Source organism: Gopherus evgoodei, chromosome 3 (assembly GCF_007399415.2).
Source record: "Gopherus evgoodei ecotype Sinaloan lineage chromosome 3, rGopEvg1_v1.p, whole genome shotgun sequence".
Taxonomy (NCBI): Eukaryota; Metazoa; Chordata; order Testudines; family Testudinidae; genus Gopherus; species Gopherus evgoodei.
In genome coordinates, this window is record NC_044324.1 from 94726829 (window position 1) to 94752698 (window position 25870).

At 42.8% G+C, this 25870-nt stretch overlaps 1 protein-coding gene and 1 long non-coding RNA gene across 3 annotated transcripts in view; one reads left to right on the forward strand and one right to left on the reverse strand.

Annotated features, from left to right (window-relative positions):
- Nucleotides 1-12938, reverse strand: part of SLC22A16 (solute carrier family 22 member 16) — a 47768-nt gene extending 34830 nt beyond the window's left edge. Inside the window, exon 1 of one of the 2 annotated variants that reach the window (XM_030556120.1) lies at nt 12821-12938. In XM_030556120.1, the coding sequence (XP_030411980.1) occupies nt 12821-12870 (50 nt within the window). In that variant the 5' untranslated portion in view covers nt 12871-12938. The remainder of the gene's footprint in view (nt 1-12820) is intronic. The other variant, XM_030556121.1, reaches the window with a different exon arrangement.
- LOC115648461 lies at nt 12372-24588 on the forward strand. The gene is made up of 3 exons (XR_003999562.1): nt 12372-12609; nt 22716-22938; nt 24324-24588. It is a non-coding gene; the product is annotated as an uncharacterized LOC115648461 (long non-coding RNA).
- The last annotated feature ends 1282 nt before the right edge of the window (nt 24589-25870 follow it).

A 25870-nucleotide genomic window follows, 5' to 3' on the forward strand; every position in this document is an offset into this window, starting at 1 on the left:
TGTGGGGTAGACTGTAGTGCTGGCCAGTGGTGCTTAGACCCCCAGCCAGGGCTGCAATGAGGAGGACCAGCCACTGGCCACACCACTGCTGAATGGCTCATGCCCAGAGACAGCCCTTTTACCCCTGGCCAGTGGGTGAATGAGGGCAATGACAGCAGGGCTTTAGAGGGCTCCCTGTGTGACCAGTGACACTGGATCCCTGGATCCCACTATATGCGGAGGAGGCTGCACTTATTGACTATTATCAATGGATTTGTTTTTGTCTATTTCTGTGTGTCAGGTCATAGTGTCTAATTTACAGATGTCTAATGATTTAACTCAAATCTTGCCAAGCCTATTTATAACACACTTGCTCTGTAATAAAAAAGGTGAAAAATATCAAACATAAAACCAAATATTCAACGGCCCACATTAAATACCTAACATGCACTTGATAAACTTGAAAATCATTATGAAGTAATTTTATATCTTATAATACTAATATGTAAGAATATTTGTCATGTAATTCAATATGGAAAACTGCACAGCTTTAAAGTTCTTCCATTTATTTTGAAATTAACAGGACTAATGCAAGTAAACAGAGCCATTTACAACCAATTGTCCTAGCTGATGGGAGCCATCAAGATTCCAAACCACCATTAATGGCACACATTTTGCATAATTACAATAGGACCTCAAAGTTATATTTCATACTTCTAGTTTCAAATACAATAGCGATACATTTATACTAATAGGATGGCCACACTCAGTAGATTATAAGCTTTGTAATGATATCTTACAAGAGACTTTTGCATGAAGCATATTCCAGTTACATTATATTCCCACATTTTCATAAAATCATATGGAGTGCAACGTCACACTAGTAAAGATCACACATAAACCAGATTATACATACAGTTTAACAAATTTTATTAAGTTTATTTCACATTCTAGCTTCTCCCTGAAATTTTAATAAGAGGAGGAAAATTTGTTTTCTAGAGTGAATTTATTCAGTTATTCCTAAATATTTTATTTCCATAGATGTCTGAAAGAAATGACATGAAATTTTGACCTGATTCAGTTTCATTCCTCATTAATACAGTAGCTTTGTCTTTTGAATATTCACTTTGTAACCCAATATATGGTTCAAATTACCTAGTTTCTGTAAAAATACAGTTATTAAGGATATGGGGTGTGTAAAACATTTAAATGTATCACCAGCATAAAGGGCTATTTTATGCTTTCTGGTTTCATTTGTATGTCCTATAAATTCCCATTACCACTAACTTTCTCTGCAAGTGGTTCTATTTTTAGGATAAATAAATTGGTAAAAGTGAACATCCCTATCTTCTTCCTCTTTTAATGAGTATTTCTTTATTAATGGAGCTCTTTATTATAATAATATATTATATTTTGGGGGTAAGTATAAAATATTTGTTTTCTAATTGTCAGACCAAATCAATATATAGTTCAAGAAAGTCATCAGAAAAGGCCACTCAGAGCAAATTTCTGTTTCTTTATCCAGGCTGAGGAGATGAATTTAACGCACACCATAGATTGTCCGAGTACTGTTTTCCAGAGATTAAATATGTCCGCTCTTTATGAATCTATCAGTTGTTTAACTACTGCCTCTAATATTGTTGGCGATACATTGGAAACATTTTAATGTGTACATTCAGAAGGGAAATTGGCCCTCAGTCAACTGTTGGTTTTTATTTCTTGTGCAATGGTGTGGCGATAGCATGCTGCAGTTTCCGGAACTTACCCTTCCCTGTATTTTTGTACAGACCTACTTGATAAAATGATTGATTCCTTCTAAAAAGTATGCTTTTTCTTTTTTATTAGCAGTCTCGTTCTGGACTTCTTGTTTCAAGCTTCAGACACTGGTTCATCTAAACTAACTGTATCTTCTTCCAAAAATAAAGGTGTTTTTGTTTTTCTCTAGCTGTTCTGAGGGATTTACACATTGTGATGCATATAAATTAGTATTCAAATCCTGAAAGCTGGTATAATAGCTATTGGATTTTTTGTCATACCTTCCTTGGTTTTTAATTAGACAAATATCCTGTGGGTTCATGGGAAAGCTAAGACAAAATCTTATCAGGTTTATTGACCTTTCTAAAGCAGAATCTTTCGATTAGCTTTACTGTGACTTTGGCTCCTCAGTCCGCAGAAAATTGAATTTTCCTTCCCCTTACATTTATTAATATTCTGTATTGCTCTTGGCTTTTTGTATCCTTATGTAGAGTAGCCATTCTTTTGGTTTCTTCTCTTTCAAGGAAGCCAATTCATAATTTATTCTTTAAATTGCTAGCTATTTAAAGCAATCTCCATAAATTACAACCTGTTTTCTATTTTAAGATTGTACTGTATCATCTCATTTTACATATTCCAGAATCTCTCTCTTACTCAGTGTCACTACCTATGTGTTCTGCACTAGCGTATCGTATAATATCGAGTTCTTTCCTTGTTTTTTCTCTTTTTTAGTGGATTGTACAATAGCCCCTGTAGGAGCATGATCTGAAATAATACTATTGTCTATCCCAACAATACTATAATAGTATTGTCTATCCCAAGGCTGTAGCCCTTAGGAGGTGAGCAAGTTTTCCCATGTATGATACTGCAGTCCATCACAATTTTATCTTGTTTTTGTTCAATTTTAGATATACTTCCCTGGCTCCTTCTGGAAGGCATATGCAGTTGATCTCAAGATTTGTTCAATTGCAGGCATTTGTACAGAGCTCTTTTTAGTGCACAATTTCAATTGCTTGGGTCTATGCAAAAGCAAAGCTTGCATCACTTCTCAATGGCTATCATGTTGTTCATTTAATTTGTGGGTTCAGTGACTTCAGCAACTGTGAGTGTGCTGGCCAACAGCAGCTGTACCAGCACTCTGATCACTAAATCATCAATTACATTGCCCAGGAGTCATCCCTGAGGCGGAAGCTGTGCCTAATGTATAGATTGGAATGGTTTGAGGAAAGCCCCAAAAGCTACTTAGCCCATTACCAAAGAGGGGTGGTGGGAGGAGAGAGATTGACAGGCTTTTCAGAGTCGGAGCCAGGAAAGATCTCAAAGGGGGAAGATACTTTCAGTCTCCCCCGCTCCTTGGCTAAGTGTTTGCCATTGTAAATACAGAGCTGCACAAGTCTGTAAGGGTGGTGCAAAGGACACTAAAAATGAATTGCACAAGGTGTTTCACCAGAAGGTCTCTTAGCAGTCTGTGGCTAGAAAAAAGAGACAGGAGCGGGATGATGCCCTGTCAGACAAGGTGGGTTTGTCTGAGGTCATAGCCAGCAGGAGGGTTCAGTGGCCTCGACACTGGTGGAGACCCTGCAAAGGCTAGTGAAAAAACAAGAGTAGATGCACAAGACTCTGTAAGGTTTCCAGCAGTCACACCACCTGGACAGGCAGGCATTGCTTGCCTAGTAGGCACAGCAGCAAAAGAATCTGCAAGGCGTCATCAAAGAGCAAGAGAATGTTCAGCAGCAGTTACTGCAAAGGATAGTGAGTCCCTTGGTAAGGAATGGCAGTTGGGCACAGGGACTGGACCCTGGAAGATGGGCTGCTATTGATGACCCCAATATATTCCTGGGTATCTTTGAGAGGGTGGCTTTGGGTGCAGGCTGGGACAGAGGAGCCTGGACCCTGCAGCTAGTCCCCTATATGACTAGGGAAGGCCAAGTGGCCTAGATGGCACTAAGGGTATGTCAAAGCAGCAGAGAATCCTGTGGCACCTTATAGACTAACAGACGTTTTGGGGCATGAGCTTTCGTGGGTGAATATCCACTTTGTTGAATGCAACAGGGTATGTCTACACTGCAATGTAAGCCCAGGATTAGTGGGACTTGAGTCACCTGATTCCGGTTAGCGACTCCAGGGCTTGAGCATCTACACCGATTGTTCACCCTACGGTAAGAATTTTCCAAACCAGGCTCAAACCTGGGGCTCTACCATCAATACTGTAGCACACAGATCTGTGTCAAACCAAACATATCCCAGACTCCCTAGCATCTTCCTGAAACGTGGCTGTTCTAGCCCTTTGACTGTGGTGCACTGTGGGAAAACTTGACAGTCCACCCTGCCCACTACAGGAAGTTTGAACAGCCTGACAATACATCCTGCTGAGCAGACTTTCTGGTGTGTGTGCTCGCAGCTATTGGAGCCAGCAACATGGAGGAGACACTTTCTGAAGAGCTTTTCTTGCTGGCTCTTTCACTCCCAGAGCTTCATGAGGCACTGGTGGACATTGCAGCAGCATTTCCTGACTCACTAAAGGCACCCAACAGAGCTTATGACTGAGCAGGAAAAGGAGGAGAGAGGTAGGCGATGACAGAGATGTGGCAGACTCGAACTGTCTGATGCTGCTCATGACACTCAGTTCAGCTGCTGATGCCCCCCTGCATATTCCCACCAAACAATATTGTCATAAACAGAGTTACTGTTCCCTTTGATATTCTGGGAGACCTCATGTATCCTCTTTTGCTTTTGGCTTATGAAACTGTACCCTGATTTCTGAGGACCTGGCAAAAGAAAGTTTAATTACACTCTCAGCAGACGTAGAATGGTTGTTGAATGTGCTTTTGGTAGACTGAAATCCCATTGAAAATGTCTACAGACCAATTTGGATTAGAGTGTCATTAATGCTGTCCGCATGACTAGGGCTTGCTGTGCTCTTCACAACGTTTGTGAAGCCAGAGGTAAGCCATTACTTCCTGAATGGACCTATGACAGTGAGAGGCTGCCGAATCAGTACACTGAGCCAGAAAGTGCACCAGTCACAGCTGAAGCTTGATACACCTGGTCAACAGAAGTCAAGGATGCATTGTGCTCCCATATTATGGACTTGCGTGGCCCAATGGAAAAGGAAGAATAGTACCTTTATGAATGTGCTTGGGGCGGTGACTGATTGCCATGCAATGTACTTATGATTGACATGACCACTTATCAAATGGGGGGTAGGCGGGTGCCGATTCACAGTATGGATCAATGTAAGGAAGTGATTGAAGTATGGATTGATTTAGCTAACTGTACAGAAGAAGAATGTTTGCATAGTAATTCTTATTGTCCCTGATCATGTGTTTCCCTTTATTATTTCAAATACACATTGTATGATGCAAAACACTGATAACAATACATTTTCTTGATGAAATAAAAAACTCTATTTATAAACATGTATTATAAAAGTGCAACATTCACCTATTGGAAGGCAGATCAGCTGCCAGTACCACACCAAAACACCAGTAATAACAGAACCTTCAAGGAAAAAACCTCCAAACCAAAAGTACATGAACAAGTGCAAATAGCAAAACCACTTACAAGATAGATGTGCCCTACCATGGCATGTCCCCTGGTCTCCTTTCCCTTCTTTCCCTGTTTGCCGTGAATTTGGCACCAACAAAGGGAGATAAGAGGCATCCACCAGAGAGGAGGTCAGTCAGAGAACTGCATGGAGCAAAGTTGCCCTGCTCAGCTCCTAATGGACCCCTATTGGGAAGCTATTTATATCATAACAGAAAGATGTGGTGCTTGCTTTGAACCTATCAGAGAACCAAAAAAAGAAAACAAGTTTCCTTTATTCAGGGGAATTATTCATCAAAGAAGATCCTCACATGCAGCTCTTCAGCATGACTACAGTATCTTCAGCACATCAGAAATCACACGCCAAATATGCTCAATCAATCTGGAAGAATTCTTCAAGCATGAGAATCAGGTTTTCCTACAATAAGTATCCCATAGGAATAAAACACATGAATGCACACAGATAGATCTTATAAAACATCTAGACAACAAACAATTAATCATCACTGAAGTTCCACTGCTCCTACTGATTTCTGACATGAAAATATGAGCTGCTGCAACAGTTCTGTGCAGATGCTATCACTTGGCACAATTAAGATGTTACAGGAATACACTGATGAAGTTTTTCTGTCACACATCCACTCCCAACTAGAACCCATAGGTGGACACTGATTTGAGATACTTAGTTTCTAGAAAGTGTGAAGCAATCAACTGAGAGAAATGTGGTGCTAGTGTTCATAAATATGCATTTTCCAAAGCTCTATACAAGTAAACAGGAATAGCCCCTGCAAATCAGAGGAAATAATACTAAATTCTTGAAGCTACCAGGTCAAAATGTTGAGGGAAACTGTGTTCTTCTCACCCTTAAGATACAGCACCAGTTATAATCCATCATGCTCATATAATATTTGCATCATGTCCCATGTTGCAGATGCAGCTTATCATGTACATTACAAAATAATGATTAATTCTGTACTGACAGTCATTGTGACTTTTTTCAAGTGAACGTTGTGCCTGACCAATTACCCATGTGCCTGAACTGCTTTTGGGTTTGGTAAAAATTATAGATTCTTACCAGTCTGTGAAACGCAGCTCACAGTCCTACACTATTTAACATTTTTATCATTGACCTGCATGAAGATATAAAATCATCATTGGTAATGTTTGCAAATGACACAAATATTGCAGGAGTGGTAAATAATGAAGATTGACAGAAATGCTACAGAGTGACCTGGATCACTTGATAAGCTGAGTGCAAAAAAACAATATTTTTAACTTTTCATTTAGCCATATTAAAATTAAAGTCATACTTTGAGGAACAAAGAACATAGGCCTTATTTACAGAATGGGGGACTCTATCCTGAGAAACAGTGACTCTCACGAGGACTTGGGGGTCATGATGGATAATCAGCTGAACATAGCTCCCAGAGCAATGCTGCAGTGAAAAGGGCTAATGTGACCCTTGGCTATATTAATGGAAATATCAAGTAGGAGTAAGAAGGTTATATTACCGCTGTATTTGGCACTGATGTGTCTCCTATTGGATCTCTATTATTAGATCTTGTCTTAACAGATAAAGAGAAACTGATCACGGAAGTAAAAATTAATGGTCGCTTAGGCACAAGTGATTATGACTTGATCACATATATAATGTGCATGCAGAATAAAGCTCAGAACAGTAATATATACACGTAGTGCTTTAGCAGGGCCAATTTCAGAAAGCTGAAAACAATTATGAGCCATAGCAACTGGGAGGAAGAATTTAATCAGGAAAATGTGATTGATAATTGGGAAGTATTTAAGAACTCTTTACTAGATGCCCAAAAAGCCACAATTCCACAATTAAGGAAGGTGATGGTACTTGTTGAAAAAATGACCTGGTTTAGAGGGGAAGTGAAAGCAGCTATAAAAAAGTCACAATATATAACAAATGGAAAAAAGGGGAAGTTGATAGTAATGAATATAAATCAGAAGTTAGGAATTGTAGAAAATTGATAAGGGAAGCCAAGGGACTCAAAGAGAAATCTATGGCCAGCAGAGTTAGGATAATAAAAAGTTTCTTAAACATATTAGGAACAAAAAGAATCCTGACAATGTTACTTCTCCATTACTAGATGAAAATGGAAGAATTATCAGTAATAATACAGAAAAGGTGGAAGTGTTCAATAAATATCTCTGTTCTGTATTTGGGAGGAAAATAAATTCTGTAGTCTCATCATATGGTGATAACACTCTTTCTATTCCACTAGTATCTCCGGGGGATGTTAAACAGAAGCTAATAAAGTTAGACTTTTTAAAATCAGCAGGTCCGGATAACTTGCATTGCTGGACCATTAATGTTGAATTTGAATAAGTCTAAGAGCAAGCTAACACTGTGCCAATTTTTAAAAAGGGTAAATGGGATGACCCAAGTACTCACAGGCCTGACATTAATCCCAGGCAGGATAATGGAGTGTCCAATATGGAACTTGATTAATAAAGAATTAAAAGGAGAGTAATGTATTTAATGTAAATCAACATGGACTTATAGAATATAGATCTTGTGAAACTAACTTGTACTCTCCTCAAAAAAAAGATGTGAAGTTTGGTTGATGGTTGTTGACATAATATAATTAAACTTCTGTAAAGTGTTTCACTTGCTACTGCACATTTTGATTAAAAAACTAGAACAATATTACAGATACAGGATGTGGACATGAGGCTGAAGACGATCCTAATGGGAGCAGGAAAGCATTCACTCATTGTCCTTCATGATGGAACAAATGATACTGTGAGATTCTCCCTGGGATGCATTAAGACAGATTATGCTAGGCTGGGGAAGACAGTTAAAGAAATGTAGGTTCAGGTGATCTTCAATGGGATTATACCTGTCCCTAGAGGAAAAGAACAAAAGGCAAGACAAGATTATGATGATCAGCAAATGGCTCAAACAACAGTGCTATAAGGAGGGTTTTGGAATATTCAACCATTGGGAGGCATTCACAAACAGAGGATGGTTCTAATGCGATGGACTCTATCTGAGTAGACAGGGAAATAGACTTCTGGGGTGGAGGTTAGCACAACTGATTAAAAGAGCTTTAAACTAAGACTTTGAGGGAGATGCTCATGTAATCTTCACACCTGATTCTAATATTGAGCGGAAGGAAAATCAAGTAAAAGGAGTACAGCAATGGAGAAAGGAACAGAGGGTAGGAAAATGGACAACAAAAGGAAAGATAGAGCCAGTACCACTGACAGTACGAGTCAGGTAGGTGATGATGGCAGTAAAATGACCACATAAATTAGGTGAGGAATCTGCATGAAGCCAAGCAGAAACAAATAAGATGTGGTACATCAATGCAAGAAGCCTGCATAACAAAATGGAGGAACAAGAACTACTGGTGCAGGAAGTGAAATCGGATATTATAGGGACAACAGAAACACGGAATAGTAATCATAACTGGAACACAGGTACTGAAGGGTACGTGCTGTTCAGGTAGCTGTAGAGTAAGGTGGTGATTGGTTGAGTTACCTCTGATGTCACAATGGTCTAGGACTCTTGGCATGGCATAGATACATGCTTTACAGTAGCTGAACGCCTATGCTAGCATACAATTCATAAAGTCAAAATGGCTGAACTTAAAAACTGAAAGGTAATGACCATGAAATCCAGTGATGATCCAATCTAGTGATTCTGAAAAAAAAGAGCTCTGAACGGTGCTTGTAGTTGCTTCCACTGATTCACGCTGACTCAATGGGCATTCTAGGCTTCAGAGTGACAAATACAGTGACAATCCTGGAATCTTATTATATAGATTATAGAAAGACTGAAGTCTCTTCATTGTTATGGTTATGCGTAGCTCTGTTAGAAAGTGGACTATGACCACCTGTTCCTCCACAGTAAATTGAGTGAACCAAACCCAATTGTCCTTAAATTTCTTATGCATGTGAATTCATATCTGCCAGAATTGTGTATTTTGAAGAAGTCTGGAAGTAATCTTTCATGACATTTTGAGATAAGAGAGGTTGGAAAATCAAAAACACACTCTGTACAATTATCTTCTTTTTCTCTACGAAGGAATGGTGTCTGAGTACTTCTGAGATAGTTGGGGTTTTTTGTTATTTGATAAATCTTTTGTGAACCTTGGGAATTCCCTGAGGCCCTATGAACATATAATAATTTACACAGGGGGTGGTACGGCCACAACAAGATCTGTGAGCTATGACTTACAAGAGGGAATACAGGGCTATACATGGGGAGGAGGAGTCTAGAAGAGCTCTGAGTGAAATGGAGAGGGAGAGTCTAGCACGGAATGGATGGAGACAGATAAGGCCCCAACAAGTGGGAAGGAGAGGGAAGGCCTCGCACACGGAACTCAAATACTGCTGTTAGGGCAATGAGCACATATAAAAACTTAGATGGACTAGTATAGACCTGGGGGTCTGGATGTGGAAGAGCTCCAATATAGGACTCTCTCATCCAAAGTAGTTTTTATAAGGAACACAAACTCCTGCTGAATTTATAAACACCAGAGTAGTTCTTGCACAGGGTTTCTCTTTGCTCCAAATTGTAGCAACTCCATCTAACATACTGCAAGTTTCCACACCAGCAGTATAAAAATATTTTTTTTAAAGTTAAGTACATCAACCAAACATTTTGTTAAAATTAAGTTAAAGTAGCAAATATACTATTAATTGATAAGAATGCTATTAGAGCATTTAATTTATTAAGCAAAAAATGTAAAGTTAGAAAATTTGAAGTCAGATTTAAAATCAAGTGTTTTAAAGACAGGAATTTAGATCATTACCGTTCAAAAAAAACTATACATCACAAAATGTAGAAATATTTCATGAAGAAATCTACAAATAGGGTAAATCCTGACCCCTTTTCCCTTGGCATTTTTCCTCATCTATTTTAATTAAAGTATAAGCCAAGACTCCCCTACAACCTCATGGAAAGCTCTTCCTGACTGCCCATACCCCGGGTCCCCTGCAGCCATTCAACACCATCCCCGTTTCCCGCCCTCTGACTGCCTCGACCCCTATCCACACCCCTGCACACCCCTTCCCACTATCCAACTACACCTGCTCCCTGCTCCCCTACTGTGCTACCTGGAGCACCAGTGGCTGGCAGCGCTACAGCCGCTGCCCAGCTGGAGCCAGCCACGCCACCACGCAGCACAGAGCACCGGGTCAAGCCATGGCTCTGCAGCTGTGCTGTCCGGCCGTCCAGGACATTTGCGACAGTGGCATGGCACGCTGAGGCTGCGGGGGAGGGGGGAACAGCAGGGGAGGGGCCGGGGGCTAGCCTCCCGGGCAAAGAGCTCAGGGGCCGGGCAGGAGGGTCCCACGGGCCGCAGTTTGGCCACCTCTGCACTAGTGGTTCAGATCAGAGACTGGAATCCTGACCCTCATCCATCCTCTTGGTATGGGTAGCTCATATATTACTCTCTATATTTATTCCAGACTAAACCTGGCTCAATTCACCATTCTGTGATGGGCCAGACACCATACTCTTCTCCATTTATCTTCCCAATAATGGTCAGAGACTTCACACTCCAAATACAGGCCGGAGAACAACTTTTAAACCAACTTTCCTGAATTTATGAGCCCCAGACAACCTCCCCCACCTTCACTCCCATCCCCCCAGCAATAACGTACTCATCTTCACAATATTGGTTTCTGATAGACATCAGAAGGGGAGAATCCAGGTTATTATTATTTTTTTAATTGCAGTTAGTGTCAGAAGGCCCCAATCAGAATCACAGCACCATTGTGCTAGGCACAATTCAAACATGAATGGACACAGTCCTTTTCTTGATAACAGCAGACCATACTGCTATAATTCATATATGCAACAGGGAGGAGGTAATTTTTTTAACATTAGCTCCGTGTTTCTTTTCAAACATTTGTTTTATTTTAATTATTGCAATTTTCTAATATTGGTATTACAAATTATCTTTTTACAGCCTTAATGACATGTTTTGTTTTGAAATGGCTTTGGACAAGGCCATGATCTGACTTTTCAGTGATAGCAAAACTTTGAATTAACGTACTTTTACAAAAACTGGGATGAGTTGAACAAATGGAGGAGGGCAGGAGGAAAATAAAAGACTTGAAATATTGAGAAACTGCTGGAATATTTTAAATGAAATGCTGAACACCAGCTTGAAATTATTTTCATTTCTGTTTAAATCAACAATTTGTATGCACATGACAGAATCAATATTTGAATGGCTGTAGGCACCAAAGTAGATTTTGAAAGGGAGCCAGATTAAAAAAGGGATTAGTATTAACCATGCAAATTTAATGCTTTTAACTAAAAGTGATTTTTTTTTTAAATTAACAGCTGGCCATTCTTTACTGTATGAGCTGGAGTTTAAAATAACCAAACCAGTTCCAAAATACTATCAGTCATGTTCGGATTGCTCAGAATCTAACCCTGCAAAAACTATTTAAACCATATATAGCACAACATGATTTATATGAGCTTATAAAAATAGGTTGACAGAAGAGGATATTTGATTTGCTAACAAGGATTCTCAGCTGCATTATTATGCATGAATCAAAACTAATTAAACACACCATTAAAGCAGCTATTTCATAATTGATGCAGGAGCTCATTTGGGGTTAAAACAATTCTTGTTAGGCAATGATGCTAATCCTAAAAACAATAATAAAGGTTACTTACATGTACTGGGAGGGGAGGAAGGTAATACACCCTAATAGGCCAGGACTTTATTTGTTTCTCCAGCTGTAACTTTTTGAAAACTTGCATAGCTCAGGCTGAATACATATTATTAAGTTTTTGTAATTTAGGGCTTATCCTGTGAGGTCCTAACCTGACCTAATGTAACTCTTACCAAACGCCAAAAGAAATACAGCCATTGACTTGAGTAGGAGCAAGACTAGTTGGCAGGCTGCCTCATTATTAAATTCTTCCCTCATTATGTGCGAGAAGCGCTGTGAAGAGAGTAGTTAAGAAAACTGTCTCTAAGGCGCTAGTAACTGCTTTCACCAGGAGGTACTAGGGGCACTTCGAGAGCTAAGCCACATGCCAGAACTTCTGCTCTCACTAGCAGCATCAACAACAAAATCAGCACGTACTTGGAAGCGCTTCTTAGCTCGCTGCTGGGCTGTAGCTGGGACTACGGGCCAGATGCAGATACTGTGTTTTGTGAGGTGGGACTCAGCACAGCACATCTCCCCCCGGGAGCCCTAGACACGTCCGTGGGAAACACCTGCCTGCCACCAATGCACGACGCCGCAAGCCCGCCCTTTGCCTGCGGAGTGCAGGTGCGCCCCCGGCAAGCGGCAGCGGGGTCTCGCAACCCGCCGGGCGGGTACGAGGTAGGTTTGACTCGGTATTTTGAAGCGTGGCAGCCCCCGGGGTGCCAGCAGGGCAGGGACCCGCCACGCTCCTCCTCGGCCGTGGGTCCGGCAGCCGCTGCTTCCCAGGAGCTCCCCCGCTGCCCGGGAGCAGGCTCAGGATGACTCAGTTTCCCTGGGAAAACACCCGCCCCGCGCTGCCCTGCCCGGCGCTCGGGTCCCGTCCCGCTACCTGCCGAAGTGTCCCACGGAGTCGAAGAGGCGCTCCCAGCGCGCAGCCATGGCGGGGACAGAGGGGCCACGTTGCTGGCCCGGCGGCGGGCGCGGAAAGAGTCATTCTCCCCGGCCCCCGCCCACCAGAGCCCTGGGTGCGGACCGCCGCTAACCCCTCCCCCGTGCCCCGCACCGCCGCGCTCGGAGCCGGCCAGCCCGAGCCGCCCCCGCCCCCGGAGCACCAGGGGCTCCCACACAACTGCTTCCCGCTCAAATGATCTCCATAGCCCAGGTCAGATAACCCGGGGAGGGGCCTCCTCCTCCCCACCCCTGCCCTGCGTGAGGGGCTCCACTCGATCTCTGCTACATGTGAGCAAGGTTGGGCAGGCATGGGTGGCAAGTCTGTAGAAATCTTGGTGGTGCCCAGAACCCGCCCCCCCCAACTCTATGCCCCCAAACTCTGCCCCCACCTGCCTAAGGCTTTGGGCTGGGGGGGGGTGTGGGGTGCAGGTCCTGGGCTGGGGATTAGGGTGCAGGAGGGGTGCAGGCTTTGGGATGGAGTTTAGGTGCTGGGTGCTGGCTCTGGGAGGGAGATCGGGGCTGGGAAGGGGTGTGTGGGAAGGGGGAGGGGGTGCAGGGTCTGGGAGGGGGTGGGATAGGAGGGAGTGCAGGGGTGAGGGCTGTGGGGTTGAGGCTGAGGGATTCAGGAGGGGGCTCAGGGCTGGGGCAGAGGATTAGGGTGCAGGGGGATGAGGGCTCTGGCTGGGGATGAGGGATTTGGGGCATTGGAGAGGCTCAGGGTAAGGGCAGCCTGCCCTGCCATTAGGGGATGGGGGCACTAGACAGCAGTTCTGCTGGGAGCCACTCCGCATAGGAATGTGCTACACTGGCAGCACAAGCAGGCACAGGAGAGGCACCCACCGCTTTCTTTCAGGCAGGGACATGGTGGGGCGGGGGCAAGACCCCTGGGGGCCAGAGCCCCATCTAGGCAGGGCAGGGGGAGAGACCCAGCTCCAAATATTGCTGGAGCACAGCCCCCAACCCTGAATATTCCTGGTGCTCGGTCACCTCGAGCCCATATAATCTGCTGCCTACGTGGGCAGGGACCTTCCATAGTATAAACATATACCTAGGCCCTGGCCCTTAACGTGGGTGAGGCCACAATATACATAATTCATTCCTGCTTTTGGCTGGTATGCCGGTCTGTCCCCATAGCTGCTCCCCACTCACACACACCCGCCACCTCTCTCAGGAGAACCTACGCTCTATTTGCCATACCACAAGAAATTAATTTGTATTTGCTGAGCCACATCTGTGTGCTTGGCCCTGTACAGACTGTTCTCATTAGTAAGCGCCCGCAATGCTCTGGGCACTGCACAAGACACCAAAATGAGGACATCCTTGTCCCCAAAGAGCTTACAATCTACATTTGACACACACAATACAGCTCAGGCAAATATAAGGCACCATTTGAAGGCATGGTCTCAGAGGCGTGCACATTTTTTTTCTATCTAGTCTGGAATAATTTTCTGCTGTGTAATTAGTATAGCGAAACAGTAATCACCCACTAATAATGAACCTATTTGTGTAAACTAAGATAGAGTGAGAATGGGGGGTAGGGGAGAGAGAGGAAGAAATTTGCAGTCCAGCACAATCCTCTTGAACCAAATCCTTGGAGCAAATCCTTTCTCTTAAAGTTATGTCCATGTAGAGGAACAGGACCTTGATCTTAAAGGTTTAATCTAAAACTCTCACAGTAAAAATAAAAGTTCAAAAATTAAAAAGTGGCCACCTTCGGTTACTTTTTCTAATTAATATTACGTTATCACTAATTGATTTATATCAGTGGTCCTCAAACTTTTGTACTGGTGACCCCTTTCAAATAGCAAGCCTCTGAGTTTATACATTAAAAACACTTTTTAATATATTTAACACTATTATAAATGCAGGAGGCAAAGCAGGGTTTGGGGTGGAGGCTGACAGCTTGTGATCCCCCATATAATAACCTTGTGACCCCCCGAGGAGTCCCAACATCCAGTTTGAGAACTCCTGATTTATATACTTTATACATTTTAATTCAAGCTGGTTGAAATTTTTCATTCGTTGTCAGCAAAAAATAGCCTTTTTCGGAAACAAAATTTGGTCACTGAAATTTGTAAAGCTTTTATTTTTCCATCTTAAATTAAAAATTCAGACACCAAAAATAGATTTGTTTTAATTTTCATTTTTCCCTCCCTTTCTTTCCTCTTTTCCATTTTGTCACTGGAAAAGGAGGGGGAGAGAAAGAAGGGGGAAAAGGCAGGGTTTTTGTAATTGAAAATTCAGGAAATTTTGATTTTTTTTCCACAAAAAAATAATTTTCTCAAGTAACATCGTAGCTGCCAGGAGATGGAACAACAGTTAAAAATTTCTTAAGGGACAAAAATAAACTTCAACTACCATGCTATCACATTCTCAAGTTAGTAGGAAAGTTAATATACAAAATCATAGAATCATAGAAGATTGAGGTTGGAAGAGACCTCAGGAGGTCTAGTCCAACCCCCTACTCAAAGCAGGACCAACCCCAACTAAATCATCTCTGCCAGGGCTTTGTCAAGCTGAGCCTTAAAAACCTCTACAGATGGAGATTCCATCACCTTCCTAGGTAACCCATTCCAGTGCTTCACCACCCTGCTACTGAAATAGTTTTTCCTAATATCCAACCTAGACCTCCTCACTGCAACTTGAGACCATTGCTTTTTGTTCTGTCATCTGCCATCACTAAGAACAGCCTAGATCCATCCTCTTTGGAACCCCCCTTCAGGTAGTTGAAGGCTGCTATGAAATCCCCCCTCACTCTTCTCTTCTGCAGACTAAACAATCCCAGTTCCCTCAGCCTCTCCTCATAAGTCATGTGCTCCAGCCCCCTAATCATTTTTGTTGCCCTCTGCTGGACTCTCTCCAATTTGTCCACATCCTTTCTGTAGTGAGGGGCCCAAACTGGACGCAATACTCCAGATGTGGCCTCACCAGTGCCAAATAGAGGGAAATAATTGTTTTCCTCCATCTGCTGGCAATGCTCCTACTAATGCACCCCAATATGCCATTAGCCTTCTTGGCAACAAGGGCACACTGTTGACTTATATACAGCTTCTCATCCACTGTAATCCCCAAGTCCTTTTCTGCAGAACTGCCACTTAGCCAGTTGGTTCCCAGCCCATAGCAGTGCATGGGATTCTTCCGTCCTAAGTGCAGGACTCTGCACTTGTCCTTGTTGAACCACATTAGATTTCTTTTGGCCCAATCCTCCAATTTGTCTAAGTTGCTCTGGACCCTATCCCTACCCTCCAGCGTATCTAAGCTGGGGGGAGAGATAATGTCATCTGCAAACTTGCTGAAGTAAAATCCATCCCATCATCCAGATCATTAATGAAGATGTTGAACAAAATGGGCCCCAGGACCGACCCCTGGGGAACTATGCTTATACCGGCTGCCAACTAGACATCAAGCCATTGATCACTACCTATTGAGCCCGATGATCTAGCCAGCTTTCTATCTACTTTATAGTCCATTCATCCAATCCATACTACTTTAACTTGCTAGCAAGAATACTGTGGGAGACTGTATCAAAAGCTTTGCTAAAGTCACGGTATATCACATCCACCACTTCCCCATATCCACCGAGCCAGCTATTTCATCATAGAAGGCAATCAGGTTGGTCAGGCATGACTTGCCCTTGGTGAATCCGTATTGACTGTTCCTGATCACTTTCTTCTCCTCTACGTGCTTCAGAATTGATTCCAGGTGAGACTGACTGGCCTATAGTTCCCCGGATCCTCCTCCTTCCCTTTTATAAAGATGGGGACTACATTAGCCTTTTTCCAGTCGTCCAGGACCTCCGATCGCCATGACTTTTCAAAGATAATGGCCAATGGCTCTGCAATCACATCCGCCAACTCCTTTAGCACCCTGAGATGCAGCGCATCCGGCCCCATGGACTTGTGCTTGTCCACTTTTTCTAAATATTCCTGAACCACTTCTTTCTCCACAGAGGGCTGGTCGCCTCCTCCCCATGCTGTGCTGCCCAGTGCAGCAGTCTGGGAGCTGACCTTTGTTTATGAAGACAGAGGCAAAAAAAAGCATTGAGTACATTAGCTTTTTCCACATCCTCTGTCACTAGGTTGCCTCCCTCATTCAGGAAGGGGCCCACGCTTTCCTTGACTTTCTTCTTGTTGCTAACATACCTGAAGAAACCCTTCTTGTTAATCTTAACATTTCTTGCTAGCTGCAACTCCAAGTGTGATTTGGCCTTCCTGATTTCACTCCTGCATGCCTGAGCAATATTTTTATACTCCTCCCTGGTCATTTGTCCAATCTTTCACTTCTTGTAAGCTTCTTTTTTGTGTTTAAGATCAGCAAGGATTTCATTGTTAAGCCAAGCTGGTCGCCTGCCATATTTACTATTATTTCTACAAATCGGGATTTTTTTTCCCTGCAACCTCAATAAGGACTCTTTAAAATACAGCCAGCTCTCCTGAACTCCTTTGCCCCTCATGTTATTCTCCCAGGGGATCCTGCCCATCAGTTCCCTGAGGGAGTCAAAGTCTGCTTTTCTGAAGTCCAGGGTCTGTATTCTGCTGCTCTCCTTTCTTCCTTGTGTCAGGATCCTGAACTCAACCATCTTATGGTCACTGCCTCCTAGGTTCTCATCCACTTTTACTTCTCCTATTAATGCTTCCAAGTTTGTGAGCAGCAGGTCTAGAAGAGCTCTGCCCCTAGTTGGTTCTTCCAGCGCTTGCACCAGGAAATTGTCCTGTACACTTTCCAAAAACTTCCTGGATTGTCTGTGCACCGCTGTATTGCTCTTTCAGCAGATATCAGGGTGATTGAAGTCTCCCATGAGAACCAGGGCCTGCAATATAGTAACTTCTGTTAGTTGCCGGAAGAAAGCCTCGTCCACCTCATCCCTCTGGTCTGGTGGTCTACAGCAGACTCCCACCACGACATCACTCTTGTTGCTCACACTTCTAAACTTAATCCAGAGACTCTCAGGTTTTTCTGCAGTTTCATACCGGAGTTCTGAGCAGTCATACTGCTTTCTTACATACAGTGCAACTCCCCCACCTTTTCTGCCCTGCTTGTCCTTCCTGAACAGTTTATATCCGTCCATGACAGTACTCCAGTCATGTGAGTTATCCCATCAAGTCTCGGTTATTCCAATCACATCATAGTTCCTTGACTGTGCCAGGACTTCCAGTTCTCCCTGCTTGTTTCTCAGGTTTCTTGCATTTGTGTATAGGCACTTAAGATGACTCACTGATCATCCTGCTTTCTCAGTATGAGGCAGGAGTCCTTCCCCTTGCACTCTCCTGCTCGTGCTTCCTCCCGGTATCCCATTTCTCCACTTACCTCAGGGCTTTGGTCTCCTCCCCCCAGTGAACCTAATTTAAAGCCCTCCTCACCAGGTTAGCCAGCCTGCCTGCGAAGATGCTCTTCCCTCTCTTCGTTAGGTGGAGCCCGTCTCTGCCTAGCACTTTTCCTTCTTGAAATACCATCTCGTGGTTGAAGAATCTAAAGCCTTCTCTCCGACACCACCTGCGTAGCCATTGGTTGACTTCCACAATTTGACAGTCTCTACCCAGGCCTCTTCCCTGCACAGGGAGGATGGACGAGAACACTACTTGCACCTCAAACTCCTTTATCCTTCTTCCCAGAGCCACGTAGTCTGCAGTGATCCGCTCAAGGTCATTCTTGGCAGTATCATTGGTGCCCACGTGGAGAAGCGGAAAGGGGTAGCGATCCAAGCCCCATGAACATGCTCAGGCTCAGAAACCTACCAAGCCACTCAGGGACTTCAGCAATAGCCTCCAAGTAATCCTTCATTCAATCAAAAAGATGAGGCCTGCCCTGGCCTAGGACCTAGAACATGACCTGACACAACAATTGGCAGAAGGCACTTGTAATGGTGTTGGTCAGCAGCCTTTACGCTCCCTCCAGGTCCAATACCCCAATGTGGAATTTGAGAACTTTAAGGAGGAGGTTGTGGAGGGAGTGGGGTTGCAATCACCAGAGAGACAGGGCTAGACAGCCACCTATTCTGGGATTGGGTTATCCATACTTGATATTTGGGGCTTGGCTGGAGGTGTACTGAAGCTTCCCAGCTGGCACGGAGACCCACATCATCCCCTGAGACAGAGAGAGAGAGAGAGAGAGAGAGCAAGCAGACTCCAGGACAAATGAAGAAATCACCCAGATGGTGCTGCCCCACATGGCAGCTGATATGGTTCTCCAAAGCCTATCATGATGCTTTGGGCCACTCTGGCCCCAAGAAGACTGAGATGAATGTTCACATGAGGTTTCACTAGGTGGGGATGGCCTGAGCCATTCAGGATTGGCATGATAACCACCCAGTCTGTGCCAGCAGAAGGAACTCCAGGGTGGGAGACAGGGTCCCTCTCCAGATGATGGAGACCAGGATGCCCTCGGAGTTGATAGTACTGGACCACTTGGGGATGAACGCAAGCCAAAGCAGTGCATCCTACATCTTGACCATTTTGAATGAATGCCCCAAATTCCTGGTTGCCAGAGCAACCACAGGAGCCTTCCAGAGCTACTGTGTCCAGCCCTACGGCTACCCCACCAGGGTGCTCATCGACCAGAAACACCCTTCAAGTCACAGATGTTCAGTGATCAAGACAGTTCAGAGTTACTGTCATGTATTTGGCTATGATTTGATGACTCTAAAGCATTTGGTACTGTCCGACATCACTGCTTCTGTAAGATACTGGCAGATGAGGAGATTACAAAGCATTCATTGAACTCATCACAACTCTGTACTGTCAACAAGAGACCGCGTGCAAACAGCAGCAGGAGCCAGCAAGTGGTTTTCCATCTGGCAGAGTGAGAGACAATGGTGCATTCTGTGCCCAAGTCTTTTCAACATGTATGCAGAATTTATTATGAGACAAGCCTGGACAGTTGGATAAAGTGGAAGGAGCTGGGATTTCCATTGGCAAACACTTTTTAACTGACCTCAGATATGCTGATGATATAATGCTATTTCTGTAAAAACAATCAGCGAGGAATATGGACTACCCCTGAAAGTGGTGAAAACTAAATGCATGTACATTCACATTATTGATAATAGGATGCCAGTCAACATCACTTTCATGCTGTCTGGAGTGGCTCATGACCTTGAGTGCCAGCCTCAGGGCAACTGTCAAGAAGTAGGGCAGACACCCCAAACCGGTGGTATGTTCTCCAATTAGATTTCACCAACCCAGTAATGGACGTGAACTCTTAAAGCACTATGGAGTGCACTTTACCATGGAGTCTCCGACAGTCCCTGTGGGCATCCCAGCCTATCTTGCCACTGAGGCAAGCTAGTCTTATGATAGATGGTCACTTACACCAAAAATCACATCAATATTCAGGTTACTCCCAGTCCCAAATGACTGGTCACTTATCCCAGGTCATTTGCACTTCAGATCTCAAACCAAAGACGACACTTGTAGCCAATCCTAATAAACTAACTAAAGATTTATTAACTAGGAAAAAGAAAGTGACAGCTACATTCATCACTAGTGAATACTCAGTGCTTTGAATTAAGGAGATCTCATTAACATAGGACACAATGCATAATCAGGAGATCCTTAGCTGGATATTTTTTGTCATACACTGTCTCTGGTGTTGGTACTGTCCCCATTTGAGATTGCACTCTAGGATAGGATTATCTGCAGTGGAGTCTGGATACTTTAACCACTTCATTAGATGCCTCCAGGACTGCCTTATGTAAGTAATGAGTTATTTTTGGCATTCTCAGTCCCCTGAAGAGAAATGTGATTGACTTCTTGGGCAGATCTCAGTTAGTAAAGATGTAATCCAAAGAGAAACCAAAAATTGCTCCAAATACAGCATCTATCAAATATGGCATATTAAAACCTCAAAACTTTTGTATTTATCTCTACTGTTGTTCTTTTAATGTTTACTCTGCCTGTGGCAGCCTTTCATATCACCCAACACCCTCTGATGGCAGAACAAGATCAGAAACCCTCATCAGGAGAAGCAGGGATCAGGGGAAGCATTTATGTTCAGTATTCTCTTAAACCCTGTCTACTCTAGGGGTTTTCAACACAGATTCCCCACCATTGCTACAACTGGTGGAGTGAAAGTTCTAGTGTAGATAAAGAAATTGCTACTGTTACAAAAGTGTTTGTTTTCTGTCTGAACATATATAGTTAGTTAATAGCTGCAGTGCCAGCAGACAGTACTCAAGAATATGTAGCATAGTTTCTGGGTTTTGTAGGATGAACAAAACTTGTTGTGCACTAAAAATGGTTTTCTCTGTGCAGCTTACATAAACCCTAACATGGTGTCAGAAGAGAGGCATTTGTAAAAAAAAAAAAAAAAAAAAATCAATAGAAAGACTTGGTGAGCTTCACTGATGAACTTATCAAAAGGAAAATCAGGAGATGACTTAATTATGGTATATAAGTTCTTTCATGGGAGAACATACTGCATATTAAAATGCTACTCAATCTAGCAAAGAAGGGTTAAAGCCAGACAAATTCAAATCAGAAACAAGGCACACATTTTTAACAGTGAGTGATTAACCACTGGAACAACTTACCAGGGGAAGTGATGGATTCTTCATTTCTTGAGGTCTACAAATCAATACTGGACACCCTTCTGGAAAATATGCTGTGATGATTCCTGGGAGTACCCAAGGCTGTGAGGTGCCTCACTACCACCTGCCCTTAGGGTGAGGAAACCTTGTCAGTGTTTGCCAAGGGTCTGTTCCCCAGCACCTTTAGCCTCTGGCAATGCAAGTACTGCCTTCCATATCTCTGCATGCCCCTCTCTCTTTTTACAGGTTATTGACAGGCATATTCAAACCCCCGAGTCCTCCAAGTGTAATCCCCACTCCCTGAACCACTGGACCCTCACAGAATTCCCAGATCCACTGTTCCCAAAGGACTAGTACATCCCAGTTTCACAGTTATCTCAGAACCCAGGTCTGCTTAACACACAGCAGTTAGATTTATTTATAGAAAAAAATTTATAAATTGATTTAACAAAGAACAGAGATTCAAATGAGAGCAAGCAGAATATTGCAAACAAAGGGTTACATATAAAATAAAACCATAACACACATACTGGAGCCTAAACTTAATTAATATGACATAATGTCATAAGAGCAAAAATTCACCCTAAATCCTTGCAGTGTATTACAGCGTGGCTTGGCTGTGATCTTCTGTTCGTGAAGCAAGCCCACTGACAGCTAACTTGATAGTAGGGTGTCCCTTTGCAATCCCAAATGTATCTTGATCTTTATTCGTAAACTAGAAACACTCCTATTTGTATTCCTTCCCATAGATTTTACGATCTCTTGTTTATTTCTTAATCTTGATTAGCTGGTAGCATAGTATGAAAACAGGTATCCATTGTGAAGTAACCTATATTCAATTTTCATATATCCAGACAGATAAGTGTCTCCTGCCTGTCTGAAAGAAGCATGTTTGTCAACTCCTAGTGACCTGCTTTTACTTACAGACCTTAAGAACATAATTTCCAGTACAGGAACATACTTCCTTAAATATTATTCTTACATACATTTTGCAATGTTATGATGACAAGTTTGTTACTGGTTTTCAGTGGAGACCTCCCATGCCACCTTTTAGTGAATTGTTACAAATATAACTGACCTGGGGCTTCCTGTAAAACTCTAGTCACTGAGTGTGCCATCTGTCTGTTGGCATCAAGAAGTTCCTTGGTCACATTTGGTGTAGTCAGAAAAGGTATTGAGCTCAATACAGGAGCAACTGAATGAAATTCTGTATGTAGAAATTCTGTAATATAGGAAGTCAGACTAGATAATGTAATGGTCCTTTTCTAGCCTTAATATCTATTAATTTTACTCTTTTCATTCTCTGTAGCTTATTAGAGACACTGAATCATGTTGGGAATGATTGTGATCAACATCCTACTCCCTGCTGTGATGCAAATGCATGGAAGTATCTGAAAACTGGAACTTCTTCAGGAACTCCTGGATAAAGTAGGAAGTAGCTGTAAGAATAATGCACTGAATAAAGCAGTGGGTAAGGATTTCTTCCTAGTCTGTCAGCACTTAACAGCTAGCAGATGAAGAAAGGCAAAAGTGTAAGTAATCTGAAATGCTTTAGAAAAATTCTTTGTGCTTAAAAGCAATGCAATATCAGCAGGGGCGGCTCTAGGTATTTTGCCACCCCAAGCACCGCAGGCAGGCTGCCTTCGGCGGCTTGCCTGCGGGAGGTCTCCGGTCCCGCGGATTTGGCGGCATGCCTGCGGGAGGTCCATCAAAGCCGTGGGACCAGTGGACCCTCCGCAGGCATGCCGCCAAAGGCAACCTGCCTGCCACCCTCGCGGTGACCAGCAGAGCGCACCTCGTGGCTTGCCACCCCAGGCACGCGCTTGGCTTGCTGGTGCCTGGAGCCACCCCTGAATATCAGAGGTATATTTTCAATGTATATAATCAAAGCGAAATAGAAGCTATAGCCTAATATGCAACAAGGTCACGCCAGTTAGACATATCAAGCACATTTGGTACACTTACAAACAATCTTATTAGAGATCATGTTGTTTTAGGCACCAAAGATAATGAAGCCAGAGTGATCTTAATTGTAATGCTGCTATTTGCTGCAGCAGCAAAACAAGCAAAGAAACAGCTACAAAAACTGAAAGTATTAGAAATAGTGGAAGATATGCAAACATACAGAGTAAATCAAGAAACAGAGTAGCCATCTGCAAAGAAAGACAAACAATACATAACGTAAGAATGGCCATACTGGGTCAGACCAATGGTCCACCTAACCCAGTATCCTGACTTCTGACAGTGTTCAGTGCCAAGTTCCTCAGAGGGAATGAGCAGAACAATAAGTGTTATTTACCCCTTCACATATTCACTTACTCCATACAGTCATGATTTTATAGACCTCTGTCATATCTCCTTGTTCATCTCTTTTCTAAGATGAACAGTCCCCGTCTTTTTAATCTCTTTATATGGAAGCTGTTCCATGTCCCTAATCATTTTTGTTATCATCCTGGGGTGACCAGAACTGCACACCGTATTCAAGGTGTTGGCATACCATTTACTTATATAGAGACATTATAGTATTTTCTGTTGTCTTATCTATCCACGATCTCTTTCTTCAGTGATAACAGCTAATTTAAACTCCATCATTTTGTATACAGAGATGGGACGTTTTCCAATGTGCATTATTTGCATTTATCAACATTGAATTTCATCTGCCATTCTGTTGCCCAGTCACCAGTTTTGTGTGATCCCTTTGTAACTCTTCACAATCAGCTTTGGACTTATCTTGAGTAATTTTTTATTGTCTGCAAACCTCACCACCTCACTGTTTACCCCTTGCCCCCAGATAATTTATGAATATGTTGAACAGCAACGATCCCAGTACAGATCTCTGAGGGACTCCACTATTTACCTCTCTCTACTGTGAAAATTGACCAGTTATTCCTACCTTTGTTTCCTGTCTTTTAACCAGTTACTGATCCATGAGAGGACCTTCTTTCTTATCGCATGTCTGCCCACTTTGGTTTTTGCTTTTGGTGTCGGACCTTGTCAAAGGATTTCTGAAAGACCAGATGCACTGTATCAACTGGATCACGCTCTCTACATATTTGTTGACCCCCTAAAAGAATTCTAATAAATTGATGACAGATTGATGAAGCATGATTACAAAAGCCATTTTGTGACTGTTCCCTAACACAGTGTTTCCCAAACTTGGGATGCCACTTGTGTAGGGAAAGCCCATGGTGGGCCAGGCCGGTTTGTGTACCTGTCGCGTCTGCAGGTCCGGCCGTGGTTCGCTGCTCCAGGCAAATGGGAGCTGCTGGAACACATATCATGTTCCTCTATGCATCTGATAATATTGTTTTTTACTATTGGTTGAAACTGAAGTTAGGGTTACTGGCTAGTAATTGTCAGGATGGCCTCTGGAGCCTTTTTTAAAATCAGCATTACATTAGCTATCAGCCGCTCATCTGGAACAGAGGCTTATTTAAATGATAGGTTACATACCACAGTTCTGCAGTTTCATATTTGAGTTCTTTAAGAACTCTTGGGTGAATGTGATCTGGCTTTGGTGACATATTACTGTTTAATTTATCAATTGGTTCCAAAACCTCCTCTCTTGACACCTCAGTCTGGGACAGTTCCTCAGATTTGTCACCTAAAAAGAATGGCTCAGGTGTAAGAATCTCTCTCACATCCTCTGCAGGTAAGACCAATGTATAGAATTCATTTAGCTTCTCTGCAATGGCTTTGTCTTCTCTGAGTGCTCCTTTAACACCTCAGTCATCCACTGGCCTCACTGACTGTTTTGCAGGCTTCCTGTTTCTGATGTACTTAAAGTTTTTTGCTGTTAGTGTGTGTATCTTTTGCTAGTTGCTCTTCACATTCTTTTTTGGCTTAATTATACTTTTACTCTTGACTTGCCAAGTTTATGCTCTTTTTTTATTTTCTTCAGTAGGATTTGACTTCCAATTTTTGAAAGATATCTTTTTGTCTCTAAGTGCCTCTTGTACTCTGTTGTTTAACCAGCGTGGCTTTTTTTGGTCCTCTTACTTTTGTTTTTTATTTGGGGTTTGAGCCTCTGCTTTGGTATCTTAATAAAATTTCCATGCATCTTGCAGGTATTAGACTCTTGTGACTGTTTCTGTTTAACTAACCTCCTCATTTTTGTGTTATTAGACTTTTTGAAGTTAAATGCTACTGTGATGGGTTTCTTCCCCTCCACAAAGATGTTAAATTTAATGCATGTGTTGTGAGAGAACATGAAAGAGATCAATGTCCATTATATCGTGCCATATTATGCTTATTGCAAAAAAAAAAATCATTGTGCAAAAGTCTGCAAACAGTGACTGAAACGTTCTACAATATAGTCTAAGTGGAGGGGGCAGGGGGGAAAGTAACAATTATATGTCCTCAGATGATTTTGTTTCACCTCTACCTTTTGCATTTGGGTTGTGAAGAACAAAGAAAGAAGTGGCTTGTACAGCAAAAACTTCAAACAGCACCAGTTCAGATATT